Source organism: Brassica napus, chromosome A3 (assembly GCF_020379485.1).
Source record: "Brassica napus cultivar Da-Ae chromosome A3, Da-Ae, whole genome shotgun sequence".
NCBI lineage: Eukaryota > Viridiplantae > Streptophyta > Magnoliopsida > Brassicales > Brassicaceae > Brassica > Brassica napus.
Genome location: NC_063436.1, coordinates 7111886 through 7134967, shown reverse-complemented (window position 1 = coordinate 7134967; position 23082 = coordinate 7111886). Strand labels below are relative to the sequence as shown.

General features: G+C 33.7%; 2 protein-coding genes and 1 long non-coding RNA gene across 6 annotated transcripts; 1 reads left to right on the top strand and 2 right to left on the bottom strand.

The window, feature by feature from the left end:
- Positions 1-5846: 5846 nt before the first annotated feature.
- Positions 5847-7359, bottom strand: LOC106387890 (probable protein phosphatase 2C 25). Its single transcript, XM_048774386.1, has 2 exons — positions 6442-7359; positions 5847-6360 (listed from the first exon to the last, which is right to left on the bottom strand). Exons 1-2 carry the CDS (start codon positions 7225-7227, stop codon positions 6019-6021), a joined length of 1128 nt encoding a protein of 375 aa, XP_048630343.1. The 5' UTR covers positions 7228-7359; the 3' UTR covers positions 5847-6018.
- Positions 7360-10789: 3430 nt separating this feature from the next.
- On the bottom strand, positions 10790-16391 carry LOC106387891 (MADS-box protein FLOWERING LOCUS C). 4 transcript variants are annotated; one of them, XM_048774390.1, is made up of 7 exons: positions 15746-16213; positions 13236-13293; positions 12730-12791; positions 12548-12644; positions 12425-12466; positions 12134-12175; positions 10790-11153 (listed from the first exon to the last, which is right to left on the bottom strand). In XM_048774390.1, the coding sequence occupies exons 1-7, from the start codon at positions 15928-15930 to the stop codon at positions 11049-11051; spliced, it is 591 nt and encodes a 196-aa protein (XP_048630347.1). In that variant the 5' UTR covers positions 15931-16213; the 3' UTR covers positions 10790-11048. The 4 variants fall into 4 exon arrangements, with proteins under 4 accessions (XP_048630347.1, XP_048630345.1, XP_048630354.1 ...); XM_048774394.1 differs by lacking the exon at positions 10790-11153 and adding an exon at positions 11171-11502 and having other exon boundaries at positions 15746-16389; XM_048774388.1 differs by having other exon boundaries at positions 12425-12644; positions 15746-16391.
- On the top strand, positions 15715-20899 carry LOC125603288. The gene is made up of 2 exons (XR_007335385.1): positions 15715-15871; positions 20614-20899. It is a non-coding gene; the product is annotated as an uncharacterized LOC125603288 (long non-coding RNA).
- The last annotated feature ends 2183 nt before the right edge of the window (positions 20900-23082 follow it).

Below are 23082 nucleotides of genomic sequence, written 5' to 3'. Positions count from 1 at the left end.
TGAAAAGAAAATACTCTAGAATAACACTAATAAAAAAAGTTTTTGTCATAAATATAGATGCTAAAGATCAAAATTATCAAACTATTTCATTAAAAAAAGTAAATATACACTTGTACCTCTAGAGTTAACTAATCCAAATTTTAGGGTTTACAGTTAAGAGATGGAGTTTGAGATTGAGATTTAAAATTTTATAAAATAAAAATTTTTAAAATAGTTATAAAGTATTTTCGAATTACAAAAAGAAAATTAAAAAAAAAAGATAAAAAAAAATTCGAATTTTTTTTTTAAAAAAAAAATTATAAAAAAGTTCGAATTTGAAAACTTATAATCTAAAACTATAAAAAAATTATTTTTTTTTTAATTTTTTTTTATATAGGGTATTAGAGTCATTTTATCTACTAAATGTAATATTTTGGTCATTTTCTTCTTTGTGATCTATTTTTATGATCAAAACTTAAAAATGATATATTTAGGAGAATTTTCCAAATATATATTTATTTATTTATTTATTTTCTTGAAATTTTTCTACTGTTGAGGCCATTAGGTTAGGGCGACAAGTGATGAGATCTCTCCGACGAATCATGGGAACGGCAAACTAACTAAACGTGTCGATTGATTTTCGGACATTTGTTTCCGTTGACTTTTGTTGATATGCATTACATCTTTCTTTTTTTGTTAACTCGAGTTAATACACGATCAGACATGGAATATTCTGTGGTAATCTACCAATCAAGTACTCACCACTTTTCTTAGAATCGTGATACTAAAGTATATCACGTAATAAGCCAATCATATACGTAGAACTTTTAGCCTATAATTACAGAATGACATCAATTATAATTTATAAACGATTATTTTGTGTCACTGTCATGTGTCAACAACTTACATGTAAATACTTCGATATAGTTCAGTATTTTTGATAATTTTGGCTCAATATGGAACTCCAGTTTAGACCAATCAGAAAAGAAAAGAAAAAAACCTCAAAGAACTTTAAAATTTTCAATAAACCACCCTTTACCGAACCGGACCAAATTGATTACCAATTTTATATAAAAATTTGGCCACTGGATTCCAGCTTAAAACCGAACCCAAACTGAATTAACTAAACATAGACTTTGCTTGATATGGTTCCGTACTCCGTAGTCTGTCAAGCCTTATTGCCTAATACCAATACACATCTCGTCATCATAATTTTAAGTTAAGACACAATACGCTTTTTTTTTTTGAACAAAAAAAAAAAAGACACAATACGCTTTATATACAATTAACTAGAGTAGTAAAATATGTTAAAAGTTACGCAATTTTTTGAATGGTTAGCGCTTAATCACTGTCAACAATCAATGTAGACGAGAGTGTATCGGTATACCGCAATTACACGTAGCGACAGAGTTAGTTGTCCAACGAAGTTTGATCTGAGACATGAGAAAGAGAGGTTCATCACTTAAAACTTTAAAGCACCTAAAGAACTATATCTTTGGTGGGTCTACTTTGTGAATCTAACGTGTCAAGAAGCTGTTGGTCCACGTACTCCAAGTCTCCAACAGAGCACCAAAGACTCCAGTTGTCCGAACTCACCTATGTTTCTGCTCGAAGATGGTACTATTGACGTGCCTCCACCACCTCCACCACCACATCTACTTTTAAAAAAAAAAAATTTACCACCACTTCTACTTTAAATAACTTTTTTTTTGTTCTTTCGTTAGGAAACAAAACATAGAAATTTACTCAACGTGATCCTCGAGGAAATGAAATGAAAAATGCTATTTTAATAATGTTGACCAAGAAAAAAGATAATCAAGGATTTATTCAATATACTTATCAGTTACTAGCAAACTCATGAGTTGGCAAAAAAAAAAAGCAAGTTAATAAATAAGAACTTCAAATACTTCTGCTGTTTCTATAGATTAGCCATCTATTATGCTATTTATATACTTCCTCCGTTCCTTAAAGATACATATTATAGAGAAAAAATGTGTTTCTAAAAATTTCATTTTTTACATTTTTAATGCATGTTTTATTAACTAATTGCAAACTTCAAAAATTTTAACTATACTAATTGATTTTTTATTAGTTTAAAATTGTGGAAAGAAGATAAACACAAAAAATATGCAAATTTAATGTGTTTTATTAAAATATGTGAAAAAACTAGAATATGGATCTTTTAGGAACAGATGAAATATTAAGAAAACGTCATTTTCTGAAAGAAAATCCGCCGCAACTATCATATATAAAAGGGTAGATATATGGAGTATGTTGTTAAATAAGTTTATTTTGTTTGTTAGCTTCTGGGAGAGATCTGCCCTTCCGTGAACATGAAGTACTATATCAAGTTATCAACGGTCCACTACTTGTAGGTTATCCTTTCGATTAGAGTTCAAAAATAAGATATCTTTTGAGATTTAATGGACCCATACCATATTACCAAGTTACAGATCGAGCAATCCACTTGGAAAACATATTAGACAATGCAAGTGCAAGTGCAACATGCCATTCGCTGGTACTAACTTTAATGCCACTTTAATGTTCTTTTCTAATCGAAATCGACTCGGACATATGTATAATATACTCGGAAAAGAGAAAAGTAATAAGGTCATATATTTACTCGGAAAAGAGAAAAGTATGAAAATAAAGTTAAGACAATCAGGAACTATTTGAAATTAAGTCGCGTGGTTTTAGAGACAATATGTTGATTTGCTTTAATAATTTCTTTAAATAAAATAAATAGTATTTTTGGGTACTATAAGATGCATGGCAAAGAGCAAAACACAATAGAGACAGAAGTTGCTGTTTATGTTGATAAGTGTCGTGGGAGAAGAAGACAAAAACGAAGCAGAAATAACTCTAAACTAAGGTGGCCGACAATACAAAATGCTTATGTTATTGTAACTCGGGGGAAACCTCTAAAAACATCATCTTCGACTTTTTTTATATAGGATCGGTTCAAGATCATGCACACTGATCCTCGTATCACAAGGATAACGATCCTATCGATCGGTAGTAAGAGGTGCAGTATCATGGGTATTTTACTCATAACAAAATTGTGGAATCTGGACGGTGGAAGCATCATAAGCGTAGCTGAGGAGGTATGGACCGTCACAATGTTATGTGAACTGCTATTGCAGTTTAATAAAGTTGAATGCAAAGTTTTATGTATTTATGCAAAGTTTAATATGATGATTTTTTTTTTAAATGTAAGCAAAGTTGTAAGGTTTTTTGACTGTAACTTCAAATGTCAAAAGTCCAGTTAAAGATCAGTGAAGACTGCACATTACTTCAAATTAATAATGGAAGCAGCCTAGTGATTCTAAAAGTGAATAAATCTTTCTTGATACAAAGTTTTAGGCAAATGCATTTTAGATTAAGACATTAAACTAATGCTTAGAATCAGATAATTCAAATTTCAAAAACAGGCTACTATAAAGAAAATGTATTTCTTCATGATTTGATTCACTAAAGTATATATTCAATGCTAAAATTGAGGGACCACAGGCAACGACACTGCTTCTAACGTCTAAAGAATAGTAAATGCCAACCAATGGCCAGCCGTAGGCGACGAACTTTGTCTTCGATATCGTGCATGCGAATGTGATTTATATATAATATTATTGATGTTTTTCAAATGCTTATTTATTTTTAAGTTATGGTTTCGCTGAGAAGTACAATTCAGCAACTTTTTCTTTTCAAATGTCATTCGTCTTGTAAACAATGAGATGCGAACAACAAAATGATCAACAAACATTTAGTTTAGTTACATTGAATTGGTGGAACACATGATGTGTGTGTGGGACTGAACTGCTAAATTGGCGGAGACTTTGTTTGGTAAAGTAAAATAACCAACAATAAAAAGAGAAAAGCTTAACAACGTGTCGTTTTGGAATCCATTGAGAAAACAAAGAAACAGCAACGTATTCTCCGCCTACAACACAAAAACATGAGTTTATATTTCACGTGTTGCTTTTTCGTTCTCACTTTGACCATTGTCTTCTTCCACTTTTCACAAACACAATCCTTCTTTTCTTATTTTGTTCTCCTTATCCTTTTATCGACCTTCTTCGTGTCGGTAATCATTATCACCTCACAAATTTTAAATTTACTTTGAAATAAAGTTGAGTTTTCAATCTATGAAAATGTTTAGGACAATCTGATAGTGTTGATTCAAAGTAACGTAAGTGTCCATCATCGATATGGTTGAAAGTCTAATGTGAATACGTAAAATGTGATAACTACTACTACTAGACTAAAAGGACCAACAAAAGACACAACCAAAAGTAGTAACGGTTCTCAGTTCAAGGGTTTTAATTCAACCGGTGGACGAATTAATTTAGAGGCTTAACAAAGCAATCAAAGACTACAAGAAACAGAGACGTGTTTTGGCGGTGGAGGATCTTGCTTTTGGTTGTTACAAGTCATACAAGTTTTTTTGTCTTCTTAAGTAATAAAAACAAACGTTTGTGGATGATCTCATGTCGAAGGTGAGAAACTAAACATTCTCTAATAGTGATATATCGGAAATGAGTTCTTGGTCAAAATATAATTAAGGTCTATATACCAGAGCCCATCCCAAGTTCAAACAAAGAAAGCTTGAGCTTGTCTGCTTGTGCTTTCAATTCAAATATATATTTAGAAGCCGTTGAATATTGCATTATTTTTATAGTCTAGTTGTGATGGTTTGTAAATGTGTTTAAATTGCTGAGGAGCCTCAGCTCTTTTTTTACCTCCCATATCCATTAATTTTGTTTGCTTCCGCGGCCTTCAAATACTTAGGCCGGCTCTAGACCTTTCATATTGATAAATTTGACATAAACCTTTTTTATGTTTGTTCCACACAATATATTTCTAATCTATTTTAACTCTTGTTGATATGAAATGCATCGAAAGTTAAGGGGTTAAATCCATGTCAACATTCAACAACATTGCTTGCATATGTGTTCTATGTGATGTCATCGTCCTAAACCTTGCACAGATACACATCCGAGGTCAAAAAGACTCCCATGACATGTTCCAGAGTCCATAGGGTGAGGGAAGGTTCCAATTTATCCATGCAAACTGCTATTCGCATAGTAGGCTAGGAACTCGCATCAACCATCTGGCCCAGAGACGAACCATCTATTAGCAAGGCCCAAGTAAAGACCGAAAGCCCATTATCTAGCTCATGTATCTAAACCTTCTTTCTCTTTACTTTCTTGCATATGATAAAGCTTTACAAGCTATTTCTATCTTTCAATAATAGCTTTTATGAGCTCTATCTTTCTAGTTTCATAAATGTTATCATGGTATCAGAGCTTCAGTCGGTTCATTGGGATTTCTTGCTTCTAAATATCACCAGCTCAACATAGCCTTCTTCTCAAGTACGTGACTTTGCAACGTTGCCGTCTTCCACTTCGCAGAAGCCACTAGACATAAGATACAAGTGCTTCAAAGCTTCATCCTTTATGGTTCAAATAACTTTGTCTCAGTTAACAGACGCTTAGCTTGTGGTTTCCCTGGAGTTTCCGAACAGTCAAGAGCTTGGTCCCAAAAAAAAAGAAATTAAGATACAAATACAACTGATATTCAAAATTAAACTCCAGTTTGGCCCAATGCTGGTGAAATTTTTTAGAAATTGTTTACCGGAATAGCTTGGGTCCTTTCATTCTTTCTAAATTCTAAGGTAACTAAAGAGCAAATTAAGCTTAAACACATCCCCAATACACACGATGCACAACAAACTCAGCCACAAATCAGAACAAACATACTCATTGTTTTTCGTTCAAACTTTCATATACGTTGCTATCATTCTTCTCTAACTATTCTTTCTATCCACCCCGTGTTTGGATTGTAACATAGACAAATTCGGAGGATAATAATAATAATAAGGAACTGATAATAATTAGATTAAATTCGACCAAATGCTCGTTTCATACAAGTACCTCTTCAAGTTAGAAAGAATGAATAAATGAATTATATCAAAGTCAAATTAATAAAGGTAAATGGACGCAAGCCCTTCAGATTTCTATCTAAAATATCTAAGGATCTCTCTTATATGAACTGGTCCAAAGGGATCAGCATCACACTAATATCATCCAATGAGCCTCGTGAAGCCGAAAGATCGACAAGCTTCTTACAGCCCAACAACAATGGCTTCTCCTCGGTTCCTAGGCAGAAGGGACGAGCAATGTCTACTGCTTCTTGGTTACTCACTTTGTCCCATAGACCGTCAGATGCCAAGATCAAGAACTCATGGTCCTGCTCGATTCTCAACGTCTTCGTCTCTGGTTCGGCTATAACCCATTTCTTGAGATGAGCATCACCGATCCCTCTTGACACAGCCAAAGATCCTTCAACTCTCCATACACCTCGAAACGTATCAACGTATCCACCCTGCACAAAAAAAAAAATTGAATCTACTTTTAGAAACTATACTTTCCATTTGTATAAAACATTAAAAACCGAGATTCTCACCGTGGTTTCAATTCTTGTCCGTTCATCGTCCCTAGACGGGCGGTGGTCGGAAGAAAGAGCCTCCGCGACTCCTCCAACACTCATGACGGCGCGACAATCGCCGGCATTGGCAACCACGAGGTTCCCGTCGCTGAACATAGCCGTGACGCAGCAGGAACCGCCTTTAACGTCATTCTCGTTGAGAAACGCAGCGTCTGTGGTCAAGTAACCGCGTTTCACCGCGTCTGCGATCTCTGACTCGTCGTTTTTACCAGCAACCGCTTCTAAAACGTTCTTGTCTAAGTTCTTGGCCGCAAACTCAGCCGCTTTGGCTCCTCCGTGACCATCGTAAACTCCGAAGATGGCATGTTTGCGATCTCCTTGGAGATTGGTTACGGCAGAGAAGCGATCCTCCATAGCTTCTCTCCTTCCTCTCTTGCAATAAACAGAATAGCCATCGCCTTCCCTCTCCACCTCTCTACCTTCCTCCCTCGGCGTCGCCGGAGCAACGAACCCGGTGGTACCGATCGGTATATCAAGCCTCGTGGGGCGTTTGCGTTTCAGAACCCCTCCGGGAGGTGATTGGCCGGTACACGACGCCGGAGAGAAACCGGTCGGAGGTTTCTGTAGACGGAGGCGGAACGGCGAGTTGAGGGAAGCCGCGGCGGAGGAAGGAGAGGAAGGTTTGAGATGAGAAAGAGTGAGAGAGATGGTTTCTTGCGGCGAAGAGAGGATGGTAGAAGGTTTGCTGCAGAAAAGTGATGACGACGGAGAAAAAACCGGAGAATTACAGACGGAACAAGACATCGTGTAAGAGAATTCTGAGTTCGAAGATTGATGTTTTTCTCTCTCTCGACCTTTGAGATATTTGTTTTAGGATAGAAAAAGAGGTTTCTATTAATGAATGTTGAAGACTTTCAAAGTGGTAATAATGGAGTCCGTGAGGGTAATATGGACATTTAAAAGTAAGTCAAAAACACGTCTAAAAGGAAAGAGGAAGAGAGTGTTAAGGAAATAAACAAAGAATTTGGGCATGTGGTGGTTTAACGTATCAGTGTTAAAGAAGTGTTTGGTTGATGACTCTTCACGTTTTTTCAATTTATTCTTTTGTTTTTAATAATAAAAACAGATTCTATGAACGTTGTCGGTCCGTTAGAGTTTATGAGTTGTATTTTGATGGGATTACTTTCTTTTGTTTCTTGGTGGTCCCAGTCGCAGCTTCTTAGCAAGTGACCGTTGTGTGGACTGAGAGGAGCCTTCTTTTTTTTTTTCCGTCAATTGATTTATATTAAACATTCGGTAGAATACAATCAGAGCCGGCGGAAGACATTGATATCCCCGGAAACAACAGTCCACAGAAGGAATACTAAAAGCCATACAAAGGCATCAAAGACTACACTGAAACATAACTTAAGACAAAAGCAACTTCTTACAACTAGATCTTCCTACAATCCTTTATCAAAACCATAGATAGCATAGTCAAGGTCTAAAACAACCAGAGGTCTAACAAGAGACCACAGTCAACCAAGCGGACAAGCGGCAAGAACTTAACAGAACCGAAAAACACCTGAACCTCCTGTCCACGATGAAAAGCCAGAACCACGCCGAATAGCACCCCACACACACCGACCCCGAAACATGGGTCCAAGAACCGAAACACCTGGGACCAAACCTCCTACGAAACCGCAACTTCCTCTGATTGAACCAAGACCTCAACCTCATTATACTGCTTCAAACATTCAAGAAGAAGCCACCGAAGAATTAAGAGATCAGCGAACCAACCAGGACAGGACGAACTCTTATTATAAGCTGCAGCGAGGACTCCATCTGGAAATGGAGAGGCGACACCAACCAACTTCTTCACAACAAAGAATGCTAAACCTGTTCTGCTCACGGACTCGCTAAAACGCCACCGCCGTACCAATTCCAATGTAGAAAAGACTAGAGCGAGCAATCTATAAGCCAACCAAGGATTCAGAGAATACATCCTCTCCGTTGAGTGGATAAGTAGACAAAGCAAAGGAGAGGAGCCAAGATGGAAAGGAGCATCTAACACAATAACTTCAAATCACCGTATGGAAAGAAACGCAGGTCCAAGAGTCAGCAAAGAAGTCCGTTCAACAACGGACGAAAACTATCCAGAGCACATCTGAAACTTTTGAGACCCAACGATGACCTTTGTAAAATTATCTATCTCAATTCAGAGCCTTCTTTCTTTCTTTGGTTTTCATTTGATGACCTTTGTAAAATTATCTATCTCAATTCACTCGAGGTCTTCTAATTAAAACTAACAAGTCTTCTAATGACATCAATAATAACGGCTACTTCTTTTTCCTTATAAAACGGTATTTGTTTATGGATTTATGTGCTGACTGCTGAAGATCAAACATTGGCATCCATAAGGATCAAATTATCTTATTCTCTACTAGCAACTTTTAAAACAATGCTTTAACAAGCTACTGATTTTGAGTACCCAATACATATTTTCTGTGGTTTTTTTCTAACACTGAAACTAATCCATTATTTAGTTTGAATCATGTATTATCAAGGATCTCAATAAGCAAAAGTATGAATAAAATTTATGATTCTATTCAAAATATTTTTTTTAGATATTCTCTTTTTCGTTCAGGAATTCCAACTACTATTACAGACTTGTGATGGGGATTCAGTGGGTTTTTTATAAATAGCAATCATATGTATAACATCATTATTTGCTGCGAATTGTACCGTCATTAGTTTGAGTATTTACATTAATAAGTAATGGTATGATTTTCTGTTGTGTTCAAATACTGTTTATGAAGAATGAGTCATATATTTTACCCTACTTTTACGATTAGACTTGGTCATTAAGATAGTTGACCAGATAAAATGATTAATCAAGCAAAGAAGCTTCCCACTCCATAATTATTGTGGTCACTTGGTTCACTTTGAAGTTGTCTTCGAACGTCTTTTTAATAGTACTAGGGGTTATCTGTGTTTTACGCATGAATTTTTTTATTGACATTTATTTTTAGTTTAAGGGGTTAATTATATAATTGTGAACCATTATTTTTGTGTGAGCTTTTTTTATACTCCATATGTTTTAAAATGTTGTATATTTTAGATTTTTCACACATTTTAATAAAACACATTAAATTTCTATTTTTTTATGATTATCTTTTTTTCATAAAAAATTAGTTAATAAAATATACATTGAAAATGTAAAAAAATAGATCTTCTTGATACAAAATTTTTCTCTATAAGTAACTTTATAAAACGGAAGAAATATAAGAAGACATAAGAATGTGTTTAAAAAAAAGACATAAGACTATCGAGAGCCGAACTCGTTGTAGTTGAGTAAATTGCATAATGTTATAGTTGTTAATTTTAATGGTATAAATTTTATTTAGAGGACTTATAATTTGTTTGATATTTTAAGATCATCCACTATTATGTGATTTTTGTCAGTTTATTACAATCATATTCTGCTATTTAAAAAAAAATTGAATTCACTTTTTTTTAGTTTTCCACAATTATTTGGACAAAATAATCTTACATCCCATTGTTAAATTGTGAGAACAAAACTTTCATCTATCTACAATAGTAGCAAGCGTCGCATTTGTTTCTGATGTTCTTACAGGTGGATGTTATCGTTACGTCATCGTGTGATTGTTGTTTTTGTATTTCTATAAATTCTTAAATACCGTGGTATGATTACTCTAGTTTCATGAAATGATTTCCTGAAACGTTTCCAGCATCAGTCCCCTTTATACATTACCCATGCATGTCTAAATATACATTACCAATCTCTAAATATACATTACCCTTTGTTATTATGTGAAGATGTTGTAGTTCAATGCCTACTCCGTAATGTTGATACATCCATGGACTTGAGAACGGGCAGAAAGCACCAGCACCTTTTGTTATAACAGTATATTTTCCAGAGGAATTTGGTGGTAAACATAAATACATCATTAATCCTAATCAAAACGACTAATTATTATTGTCAAAAGATCATGCGACTAGTCGTATGTCAACTTACGAAGCCTGCAACAAAAGAATATCTTTTTGTAAATGTGGATTATTTCAAGGGGTGGGTCGGACACATGAACAGTAATGTTAAGAAGTAAACCTATTGGGCCAAATGAGACCGACGTAGGCCCATAGAAAACCCATGACGACCCGTACACTAGATAAATGCATATTAACTTCGAAGACAATAAATACAGAGGGGTCCACGTTTCCGTTGCAAATTGGGCAGTAGACATCCTCCCCGTGAAGCAAATTCAAAGTCTTACCAGTAGCGAAGAACACAAAAACTAACTCGCTACAATCTTCTTTTTTTTTCTTTTTTTTTTCAATGTTCTCTCTCGACGAAGGTACAAAGATCTTGTCTTAAATAGATATATATTTTTATTTAATCTAAGCATAGTTATTACACAGCCCCTCAGCCAGAGAGAGAACTAAGATGTACAACGTGCATCTTTATCAGGGGGTTAAACTGACATAGGTTATTTGTTAATTATATGTTTTTAATTTCGATTAACCGCCGAGTAAAGGTGGTTAATTAAGCTGCGAAAAGTAAAACCTACATAGGTTATCTTTAGATTATATGTTTCTTATTTTGATTAACCGCCGAGTAAAGGTGGTTAATTAAGCAGCGGGAGAGTTACAGGAAGATTGATGTCGGAGATTTGTCCAGATGACATCTCTATATTATCAGCTTCGGCTCCCTCAAGATTTTTCTTCTCAATCTGTAAAGATAATTATAGGTCAAAAACATATTCACTTCTCTTTTTGCCTTCTATGACTTATTAATACAAGAGAATATTTTTTTCCTACCAACCATCATATATATAGCAATCTGGATTTCAAAATTTAGTTTTTCTTTTCCTACCAACCATCAAATATATAGCAATCTGGATTTCAAAATTTAGTTTGTCTTGTTTCTGACTTTCAAGCTTCTAGGTCTTTCAAGTTTAAAGAACATGCATCTTTCTCCAAAGCAGGTATCTAGCTTTTCCAGTTTATAATCAACCTGGCTGAACTAGCTAGGAAAGCTATGGCTAGATACTTGAACCTACCAATCTTACCCAAGCCAACCTAAACCATATAACAACAAAAACCCCAATCGGTTCCATAAATCTCAAACCAATTTACCAAAACCCAATTATGTCCAACAACAGGGAAGAGATTTTACTATATCAAAATTATATATCTATCAAAACCCAGGCTTCATTGGATATATAATTGGGGAAAACCTCAAAACCCCAAAGTATAAAAAGACTGAATCATTTATATTTAAAGAACTATACCACTTCTTAATTTTTGGGGTAACAGTATCAAGGTTTATGAAATAGTTTTGAATTTACTTTTAGGGTTCAGGGTTAGGTTTTAAACTGTTGTGCTCATCTAAAATAATTTTATTATTACTTTACTTTAAAATTTAGACTATTTTCATAAACGTTCTTTTATATATATATACACAATATTAGAACCGAATCGAGATTTTCCTCAACCAATACCAGACCAAAGAAAAAGAGAATAAACATTGGCACACGAAAACAGAATAAACAAAATCTAATCAAAAACCAAAATGCTCTTATTAATCTCGAGATGTTTTTTTATATTAAAAGTGCTTATATATGTATATATCTGCAAGTAAGTGTGTGTATATGTGCAAGAAGTGCTTATTAGCTTTTGCATATTTATAAAGAATGTAGCTTTTCGTTACCTGACTAGCCAAAACCTGGTTCTCTTCTTTCAGCAGATTCTCCTGTTTTTAAAAGGACAACATGTACATCAATTAATTTCAGATTTTGGTATCCAAAACATTTGCAACATCCCTAATAGACAAGATGCATTGTGAAGAAGTTTGATGTAGACCTGCGAGCTCATAAAGCACACTTAGAGAAACTAATACAACAATTGTGCCAAAAAAAAAAAAACTAATACAACACACAAGTGTTTTGAGGCTCTCAACACGAGAATATATCTATAAGTGCTATAAAATCACAAATCTAACCTTTTCTTTGAGACTTTCAACAAGCTTTAACATTAGTTCTGCCTGCAACAAATTAAATATAAGTGCACAATCGTTTTCGACAAACAAAGTAAACAAAGAGAACACATTATAGAGTCGATGTACCTTCCGAGCTCTAGTTACAGAGAGGGCAGTCTCAAGGTGATCTTCTAGCTCAACGAGGGAATCCACGCTTACATCATCAATTGATTCCACAAGCTTGCTGCATATATGCACAGATTGACAGGAAACCCTAATATATTTGTAATGAAAGGAGGAGAGCAAAAATAGTCTCAGTTAGTACTAATCTTTCCACAAGTTCTAGTAGCTCATGGTGTGAACTATAGTTCAGAGATTTTGACTGAAGATCCTGTTCACGGAGAAGGATAAAAGAGGCGGTAAAAGACCAGTGTATTTAAGAAATTTGATATGCACGTGGACCAATAACCTCACACAGGATCATTTGGCGAATAATAGTTCATAACAAACTCAAGTTTTAAGAAATTTGTTCTCAACATGTGTTTACATTATAGTTCAAAAAAAAAAAAAACATGTGTTTACATATGTTTATCGAAAAACTACTCTAAAGGAAGCATCGATAGATAACCTCTTCCATGTTGAAAACAATATTTGACAACTACAGCTCTCAAATAGGAATGATACACGCAGTTTAAATGCCCGTGAGCCATGCCCACAAAAAGTAAGTTGAAACCTGACGCTGCGAGTTGGTTCTGACCAGTATATATGGAGCTCTCTAAGCCTTACTTATATCCTTAAATACTGCATGAGGAAATATTCAAAATGTTTGTATTACCAGGGCATTGAGATCATCAGCATGTTTTTTCCCATATCGATCAAGGATCTTCTCCAGTCTGGAGAAAAGATAAATAAAAATGTTAACTGAGATCAAAAGTCAAAACTACTTGTTAACCCTTGAAGACACCACTGGAATCTATCAAAACATTAAAAGAGAAATGAAACAAAAGGTTAATTTTCGCACCCTGGAATTTGCTAACAATTCAGAAAAAACCGTAGTAATCAGGTTTAAGCAGCAGCACATAAGGATTTCCATTTCTTATTTTTAACATGCTCTGATCCTTTCTAAGCAATCTCAATAATAATAAAAAAGCCCTCTAAAATTACCAAGTATTTCAAGTTTAATTTTCCAATAGTTGTGTTAGGTTACATGTATTTATTTATATACTTGATAGACTGAAAATGGCATTCTTTTGACAAAGAAAAGTCATAATAACATTAATACCTGTACATGTTATCCATTAATCTATCAATTAATTCATCTTCAACGCTGGCTTTTGAGTCACTTAAATAAAAATTAACCAAGGTACATAAGAACCCTATACTCAAGTCAAATACACTTTGTTTTGCCTCTACACCCACAACTGTTTCTTTGCATTCAGGTTTGTGTTTCCATTTTATAATAATTTGATACTATAACAGGAACGACGACTGAGGCTTAAATGAGAGTGTATATATATTACATAGAGGTAAAATAAAGTGTCCCAAGTGAAAGAAACTTTCTTTTGATTCTCACTTGGTGCATATAGAAAAGTATTCCATAAAACGAAGACATACAAAATAAGGGGAAACAAATACTACATTTTCTATTTATGAGGTTACAGAGACGTCTAACGCATTTCGAAAAAATTTACCAACGCAGTTTACAGTTTGTATTAATAGGTTCAGAGTTCCATTGTGAAGTTAATCTTTTGCACATTTTCATGTGCAAAACTAGGAGTTTGACTACTCCAAGGCTGAACCTAGCATTCAGTCTAAGGCGAACAAATCCTAGCAAAGTATGCATCGAGTGAGATCAATGATCTTCACCAAACCACTAGTACGACTTGGTTATACTAGCGGGTGTTAGTACAAACTTCATCGATTAATTTGACAATGTAGGATTCATACTGAATCTAGAGAGATACTAAAGGGGTTGGTATTTTTTATGAAGACGAATGTTTTTTGTGGGCTTGTCGATTTCCAGGAGGAGCCAAAGAAACATGGCGTGTGTTGCTGCACTTCCCAAGACAAAAGACCCAAGATTTCATATACCAAAGCGACAACGTTAATTTAATATAGTTCAGAGAGAATAGGAACAAAGTGTTGATATCTAATGCAGACAATGACAATGAAAATAAGAAAGATGAACGAATATCCAGTCACATTAATATGTAGCATATAAATGTATATCACACTGCGAGGATGGGAAACTAAAAAGTAGAAACTAGTAGAAACTTGTAGGATAGAAATTCCTTGAAACCATATATCCACATTAATCTTAGTCCATAGATACACAATCTATCATACATTTGAAAAAAGTTAATGATCTATTTTACCATCAACTCCATACTATTTTTATAACAAATCTCCCGGAAGTGCATTGCAATGTATAGGAATCCAAGAGAACAATGAATTAAAATTAGTCTAAAGTTAGACCAACTGATGCACATTACGTGCTGCACAAAGTATCAAATATATGCACACACACAACGATTGCCGATTAAAGAATCGAAGTCGATACTGCATCACATAAATAATATAGCATATGTGAGTTAATTAAGAACTAATTGTGAGGTTAAATTTTCTTAAATAAAAAAATACTATATATATATATATATATGTATGTGTGTGTCTGTGTGTGAAAATCAAGAATCAGTTAGAAACCTTAAAATTCGGATAATCTTAAGTAATAATTCATGGTAAAAAGGATAAAAATTTTGAAGATCTAAAATTATCTTTTAGTCAATAGCTGCACAATGTCGCATACATTCAAATCAAAACTCTTGATCTAGTATCCAGCATTAACCCCACATCAGTTTTAAGGATCTCTTCGCAGTGCATTGCATACAGATCTGAGCGAACCAATGATTGTAGTTACGATAAAGGCAGACAGATTAATTAATTTTCTGATGCAAAATCCCTAAAGCCAATGAACTAAAAGATGGCTTGAAACATTACTAAAGAACATCAAGTATTCATCACAACGTATCGAGAAGATCTTGACGGACATGCAAATTTTTAACAAATAAAATAAAATCCATGCAGAAAAATAGAAAAAAAAACGAAGAAAATAAGAGAGAGGGAGATTGAGTAAGAAGCTTTAGCTCATCACAACATTGTTCTTCCTCAATTTTGGTTATATCATGTATAGAGGAAACAATAACAAACAAAACCGAAAAATCCATAAGAGATTCGCCGGGTAAATCTAAGTGTCTTTTAATTATTTTATTTTAATTATTTTATTAGTAAAGTAAAGAGAAGAAAGCTTAAAGGGCAAAAAAATAAGAGAGAGAGGAGAAGTCCTACCTATCCCCGGAGGAGAAGCTGTAGAGTTTGTCGGAGGCGGAGACAACGAGAAGCCCAACAGATGCCTCGCAGAGAACAGAAAGCTGACGAGCTTTCTCGATGAGACCGTTGCGTCGTTTGCAGAAGGTGACTTGTCTGCTACTGTTTTTCTCGATTCGCTTGATTTCTAGTTTTTTTCTTCCCATAGCTTCTGTCTCCGAGAGGTCTCTGTGCCCTAATTTGATTCTGAGGTACGGTTAAAGTCGCCGGAGAGACTAAGCGTTTTATTCTTTCTTCTTTTTCTTCCTTTTTTTTTTCTTTAATTTCTACCTATTTTTCCTCGGGTAGGGTTTTTTTGGGCGGGGGTAAACGAGAGAAATAAAAATAAAAATATGAAAGTTAAAACGATGCGTTTTAACGACAAGACAGCCACGTGCACCGCAGGACGAACTCCCTGTGGACGCGTTGCGTTTGACTACTCGACTCTACCATACATACACACAGGTAGTGCTGGGAATATGAATCATTATCCGCGGGCCCCGCCCCATTTGATCCGCTGCGGGGCAGGTGCGGATCGAGTGATTTGAAAAATTTGGTTCGCGGGTGCGGGTGCGGGTTGAGTGATTTTTATGCGGGGCGGGTGCGGATCAGCCAAAATTCAGTGCGGGTACTCGCCAACCCGCAAAAACTAAAAAAGAAAAGATTTTTTTTTTAAAAATATTATTTTTAAATAGAAAATTTTTAAAAAATAATTTAATTTTAATTATAAATAGATTAATATTTATTATTTTTAATAAAAAATATTTAAAATATTAAATTTTATTGTTATTTTTAATAAAAAAATATTTAAAATATTAAATTTTATTGTTATTTTAATAAAAAATATTTAAATTAATAATTTTTAATATTATTAATATTATCCGCGGGTCTAGCGGATCACCCGCGGGTTTTAGCGGGGCGGGTGCGGATTTCATATTTTTTTCTTGCGGGTCAAGCGGGTCAAATTTTTTGAGTAAAAAAAATCAGTTTATCTGCGGGTTGGCGGGTCAGCGGGGCGGGTTTGACCCGCAATCCAGCTCTACACACAGGGTGTGAGTGAAAGGTATTAATAGAGTAAAAGTTTATTCTATATCAATATTTACTCTAGGTTGAGCTAAAATGTTACCAATCAAGTGGAACATAAATTTTTGTTATTTACTCTATGTACTGTACACAAAGAGAAAAAGAGACACTAAATATTACTCTTGATTATGCTAGAGGTATATGATTTTACTCTATATAGATTTTTCTTCTCATATTTTCATCTTTTACATTTTTCACTGAGTTTCACTTTTTCATTTCCTCCTTTATTTACCAATCACACTCATATAGTAATTTGCAGCACTTAAATATATAAAAATCAAAATCAATTTTCATGTTTTTTTTGTATAGGTGATATATTAGTTTTTAAGTAAAACTCATATAATTCTAAAATATGTGGCGCAATTTTAGAGCATATATTGATAATTTCTCGAAAAGCCTTCCATAAATAAAAAATTAAGAAAAATATAAGAATTGTAGACATTACTACTCTTGCTCATTTCACATTTATCAAATATGTTATAACTGAATTTATTTTAATATTATTAATTTTTTTGTCTTGAGAAACTAAGAGTATCATTACTGGTCAGTTAGCTAAGAATCGTTTCTAGTATAACAACAATAGAATTTGATATTTGTAATTAATTTTTAAACACAAAAAAGTTTAATCAGTGATATTGTGACAAGTAAGCAAATTAGTTTCTCAATTTTTTTACGTCTCTTTCCATTGATAATTTGGTATTCTATCCATTGGAATTGACATTTACTATCCAAGAAAATTATTCTAAACACATTAAACAACCAAACCCTAGCTTATATGTACGTTATGCTTTTGAACAGATACACTCAGGTGATATATGGTTAGATCTAGATAACTAGAGAATAACCCTCTTGAATTTCTGCAAAAAATAATAATTTATGTATTTTTTAGAGTTAATTTACTTTAAAGTAGGAATTTAGTCAACTATCCTAAACAGTAAAACTAGACAATTGGATGTAGGTACTGGACACTTAAAATGACAATTATATCCTTGACAAGCAATTTCAATTCTAGTTCAAAAAAGCTTCGTCCAAAAAACATTAAAAAAAAACACAACTTGTGAGTAAAGAGAGAAGACGGTTAAACGGAAGGAGGAAAGAAAAATATCCACGTCGGAGAGAGAAGAAAGCTGGGAGAGGAGCTTGGGGTGGCGAGAGACAACGTCGTGGCGGAGCTGGGCATCGAGGAGGCGGATCGCTTGGTGGAGACGCTCGACGGTGGAGGCAGAGGATCCGGAAGCGAGTGCCATCCGGAGGCGAGTGCGGAGGAAAAAGAAGTGGAGAGGAATGGAGAGACGGTGGGTTCGAAGGAGTCTAGAGGTGATGAAAAAGATGATGGTTGTGGGATGATACATGTAGGGGATAGGAGTATTAGCGTCATTAGATTTTAAACATAGTTCGTAATAGTGTCGAATGGTAGATCACTAATTAGGAAATATTGTTTGTGTATACAATGCAAATGCTCTATCTATTATATTAAAATCGAAGTATAAAATAATACTTGATTATTTTAAATGGTTTTTTACGGTTTTCATTTTAAAAAACTAACTTTAACACTTCTTTTGTTATCTTTTCTAATTAATTTGAAAAATTTATCATACATTATGAATCAAAACTTACTTATTTAAAGTGTTTATTACATATTTTACATTTATTTCCACTTTTCTTAACTATTTCATTAATTGTCTTTATCATAATATTTTGATAACATTTAGTTTACATGTCAACCATAATAATTTGACATGTTTGAATAAAATTATTTCATTTGTGACAAAAATTCAAAAAGGTTAACAAATAATTTTTTTATTTTCTTAAAGAAATAGTTAATCATGGGTGTTCGGATGCCAGTTTGGGTATATATCGTTTCTTTCGCGTATCAAGTTTTTTGGGTTCAAAATTAGGCTCTGATCACGTATTATAAATTTTTGGGTGTATTTCAAGTCGTGTTCTCCTATGTCCAGATGGATTCGGTTCTGATGTATAAAAACTTTAAGATATCCAAACAACCAAAAGTGATTTCATATTACGGTTCAAGTATTTTGTACTAAAAATAATCATATTACGATTTGAGTATTTTTTTATTCAAACTAAAAATAATTTAAAAATAACCAAATAACTAAAAGTAACCATATTATCTGATTGGATTTGAGTTTAATTCTAATTTGTAAAAACTAGTTATCCAAATAATCATTATACAATTATTTATACGGTGACACATGTAAAATATATAACGCTATACATGAAAATAAATATCAATTTATAAAAGAGGATAAAAACCAACACTAGTCAACAATTAAATAGATGATAAGTAACAGATTTTTTTTCAAAAACGAAATCGGGTCTCTTGTTTGAGGGACAATTATTTATTCCTCTTTATTCCTCTTTCTCCACTTTTTTTAATTTTTGTATTTTAGTATGAGAAACTTGTAAAAAGACTGTATGTGATTGTTGTACCCCTAAAACTTTTTCTCAGTATACTTTTTTGGCTGGCTGTGGAGAGAACCATTTTTCTCCATACGTTTAATCAAATAAATGTTATTGAAAATGTTTATATTAACAAATGCAAATGAAATTAGCTCATTGTACACTACTCTTACTTCTACATAATCGACACATATAAACCTCGATTTAAAATTCAATCATTTGTTCTTCCATCTCCTCTCGAAACTCAAACTCTTGTTATAATTTACGTATTAAGTTTTTAATAATCCTTCCATATACGAATGAGTCTTAAACTTTCAGCTAGACAAGATAATATGAGTCTGATAAGATAATACCTGTAGTTTATGATATAACAATTCGATTCACGGATTCTGCCATCTCCACTTGTTTTTTTTAAAGCTACTGATAAAGTGGAAACAAATAAATGCCCAATAAGAAAACAGCAGCATCTAGTCCATTACTCATTACAATTCATTGTCATTTACTGCTTCGCCACCTGCAGCATTAAGTACTATTACAGGAATAATCATTCGTCACTTCATCTTGAGATATTTTTATTTCTTGGCTTGTTTAGACAGAGTATAATTCCACTCCGTTTTTTATTAAATGGAGTAAAAGTTAAAATAGAGTAAAAATTAATTTAACTCAACTTTAAATCTCATTCTATAATAAAATTTATTTCATAAATAGAATAATTTATTTTTTGTTTGTTCATTTAGAGTAGGGTTGAAATATTTTTACTTTATTTTTACTTTTATTCTATTTTAAAAGAAAGAATAGAGTATTGTATTGTTTTTCTCCCTCTTCATCTCCTTAGCCATATGAACAATCTCATATTTTAAAGTTAGTCACTTTAAAAAGATACTCGGTTACAATCATTATCGCCAAGATTATTCGAGAATATATGTTTACAAACCACTGAACCAGCATCTCCTCGATCAACGAGTTGAATCGCCGTTACGCGAGTACGTCCGTATTTGTATCCCGTGGGTATTACGTGGGCTAAGTGTCCTTGTATAAACGCCCATTCTAGACTCAACAAAAAAAGGCCCATATAGTTATCCAATTTCACACCATTATTTCGGTTGCTAAGCCCTTTCAAAGCCCCTTCCTTCAACAGCTTTTGGTTGCTATAAGGGACGCCACGCGCGCATTTTGCTTTCATAATCCTGTAAATAAGGCATGCAAAAGTCTTTGGAGAAGAGCCAAGGCTTATGATATGTTAGGTTTGCTAAACAAATTTTGTTATTAGCGATTATGATCAACACATTGTCTAATTTCAGTTTAGTTAATAGTTTTTGGTGCCAATATCTATGGATTTTGTTCAGGTATGAGGCATAGACACGGCATAAACCTACCTGAAGGGCAAATGTGAAGAATCCCTAGAACAATGGATACAACAAGGTCCTTGAAAGAAGTTGAGAAGACAAGAAAGAAATGTTTTTTTTTTTTTTTTGCTTTTAACACAGACAGGAAATGTCTTCGTATGGGGTTTTAATCAACTTGAAGGAGTAAAGATGAAAGGAAGATATTTTTTTTTGTATGGGTGTGTATGTTACTAAAGGACTTTTCGTAGTGGAAAGCGGGTATAATTTGCCTCGGTACGGCTTGAAATATTTTTTGATTAAACAAATGACATTTCACCTGCAGAGAAAATAATATTACATGCACCCGCACTATTTAATTCTGTGGATGACTCGTGGGATTATCATGTTTTTTTTTTTGCTAAACTAAAGGAAATAATCGTGGGATTATCATGTTATATCAATATTTATAAAAATAATTTAGTAATATTTATAATTCATTTTTACAAAAAAAAAAAAAAATATTTATAATTCAATATATATTTTTGAAAGTTTTTAGTTTACTGATGGGCAAGTATCATAACTTAAATCCGGCCGTCCTACACTTGCCTCGCATAAAATAAATCAACATGCACGCGCATTTCAAATATTTAAAATTGTTTGATTCAAACATGCTCAGTGGCAGGTTTAACCTGCGGGTTTTGAGTCAATTTTCCAACTCTTGTCGTTAGGTTTGTCTATCTATTATCTTTATTTAGATGACTCTTAAAGTGTTGTTCATGAGTGTTCGTTTCTTTATCTAGTTGGTTCATTTGTTGTGATGAATTGTTTTGGTTGAAAATATTTTTACATGAGGTTTTAAGCAGCAACCAAAAATTGATGTTTGGTGGCCCATCGTGGCGACAAGGTGATAATCGGCGTGGTTAGATGGCGAGGAAATTTATTCCTTAATAAACTGCGTATTGAGAAAATTGGGGCCTAACGGTAACATTAAACATTGAATGCAACACTAACTACAGAATAAGTTTGCTAAGCAAATTTGTTTAAAAGCTTCGCAAACTTTCTATTGATTCGCTGACTCATCTGGGCGTATGCTTTACGTGATGCATACATATGTCCTTTTTTAATCGTCCATGTAGAACGCTTACGCACAGTTTGCTCAACTTCCTCACTTCCTCTATGCATTTCAGCTTTTGCTTTCTGTTATGTAGGAACCAATGTTTCAAGTTAGAGTTGAGTGTGGAAATTTTTAAGATCTAAAGAAATCTAACCCACAAGATTACTATTTATTTTCACTACCAAAACCAAAAATAATATCTTCCTAACATATATATGCTGACAACAAAAAAACGTCTCTCTCGTTGCTAGTCATTCTCATCTCTCTCACGTTTTTTTCTTCGGAGAAAAAACAAGGCGGCACAAATAGAGGTGGGAAAGTTTGGTGATGCAAATAAAATTACACAAATAATATGCGTTTCTTAAGAAGAAAGTAAAACTTGAAAATGACGTGACGTGACGTGACACATGTCATATATTGTACGGAACTGACAGTGGAACCACGTCGGGGACCAGTGCTAGGGATGGCGTTTTATTACGCTGTTAAGCCACGGTGTTACGATATTTTGATGGGGCCACGAGCTCTGCTCAATTATGTGTCCGAATGGAGGAACGGGACAAGTGCAGATCTCCTGCACATGCAGTTCTCCTGCACTGTATTCACCATTCATCATTTTCTTTTTACAAAAGCAGTTCAAGCGGGAGATCTGCATGCAGTTCAATATTTTTTGTCTTTTTGTGAAAAAAGCAGGAGATCTGCATGCAGATCTCACCCGCCAATATTTGGTGGTGTTGATCTGCTTTTTTTTTTGTCTGGTGAATAAATAACTTTGTTACAACATATAACTTTAAAAATATATTTATCTAGTTTTATGAATACAATATTTTTATTTTATTTTATTTACAATTTTAACAATATAAAATTATCATTCTCTACTTATTATTTTTTGTCATATAATTTTTAATTTTTATAAATAAGAAAATAAAATAAGTATAAGTATCTTTTAAAACATTTACAGGCATTTCGGTCGATCCTATAATATCTAAGATATTTGTTTAGATATCTAAGTGTCATTTTTATTGTTTTAATATATGATCTATAGTTTTGAACTCATTTTGTCATTCCTAAGTTATAATAAATTATTTGATCCGGTTTTCTCCTGCATGATCCGCTTGATCTGCACTTGTCCTGCTTGATCTGTACTTGTCCTGCTTGATCTGCATGATCTGCTTGATCTGTCCTGCTTGAACTGCTTTTACCATTCGAAGCCTATATAAGAGACCCATCTTTTTTTTTTGAAACTAAGACCAACCATCTTTCTTGTTTTGGAATAACCGTTTGGGTTTCTATTAAGTTTGCGGTTTGCTAAAAACGGTTGTTTCGGTTTTATACTCAACTTTTGGAAACTTCTTATGACAGTTTTTTTTATAATGCCA

Bases quoted from the DNA above. Each gene is read 5' to 3' on its own strand.
- LOC106387891 (XM_048774388.1), bottom strand. From the start codon at position 15,930: ATGGGAAGAAAAAAACTAGAAATCAAGCGAATCGAGAAAAACAGTAGC. The intron at 12,645-12,729 runs ATTAGTACTAAC...GCATATATGCAG, and splicing joins CTACTAGAACTTGTGGAAAG to CAAGCTTGTGGAATCAATTG. The intron at 12,176-12,424 runs GTTAGATTTGTG...TTTTAAAAACAG, and splicing joins TTGAAAGTCTCAAAGAAAAG to GAGAATCTGCTGAAAGAAGA.
- LOC106387890 (XM_048774386.1), bottom strand. From the start codon at position 7,227: ATGTCTTGTTCCGTCTGTAATTCTCCGGTTTTTTCTCCGTCGTCATCA. The intron at 6,361-6,441 runs GTGAGAATCTCG...TTTTTTGTGCAG, and splicing joins GGACAAGAATTGAAACCACG to GGTGGATACGTTGATACGTT.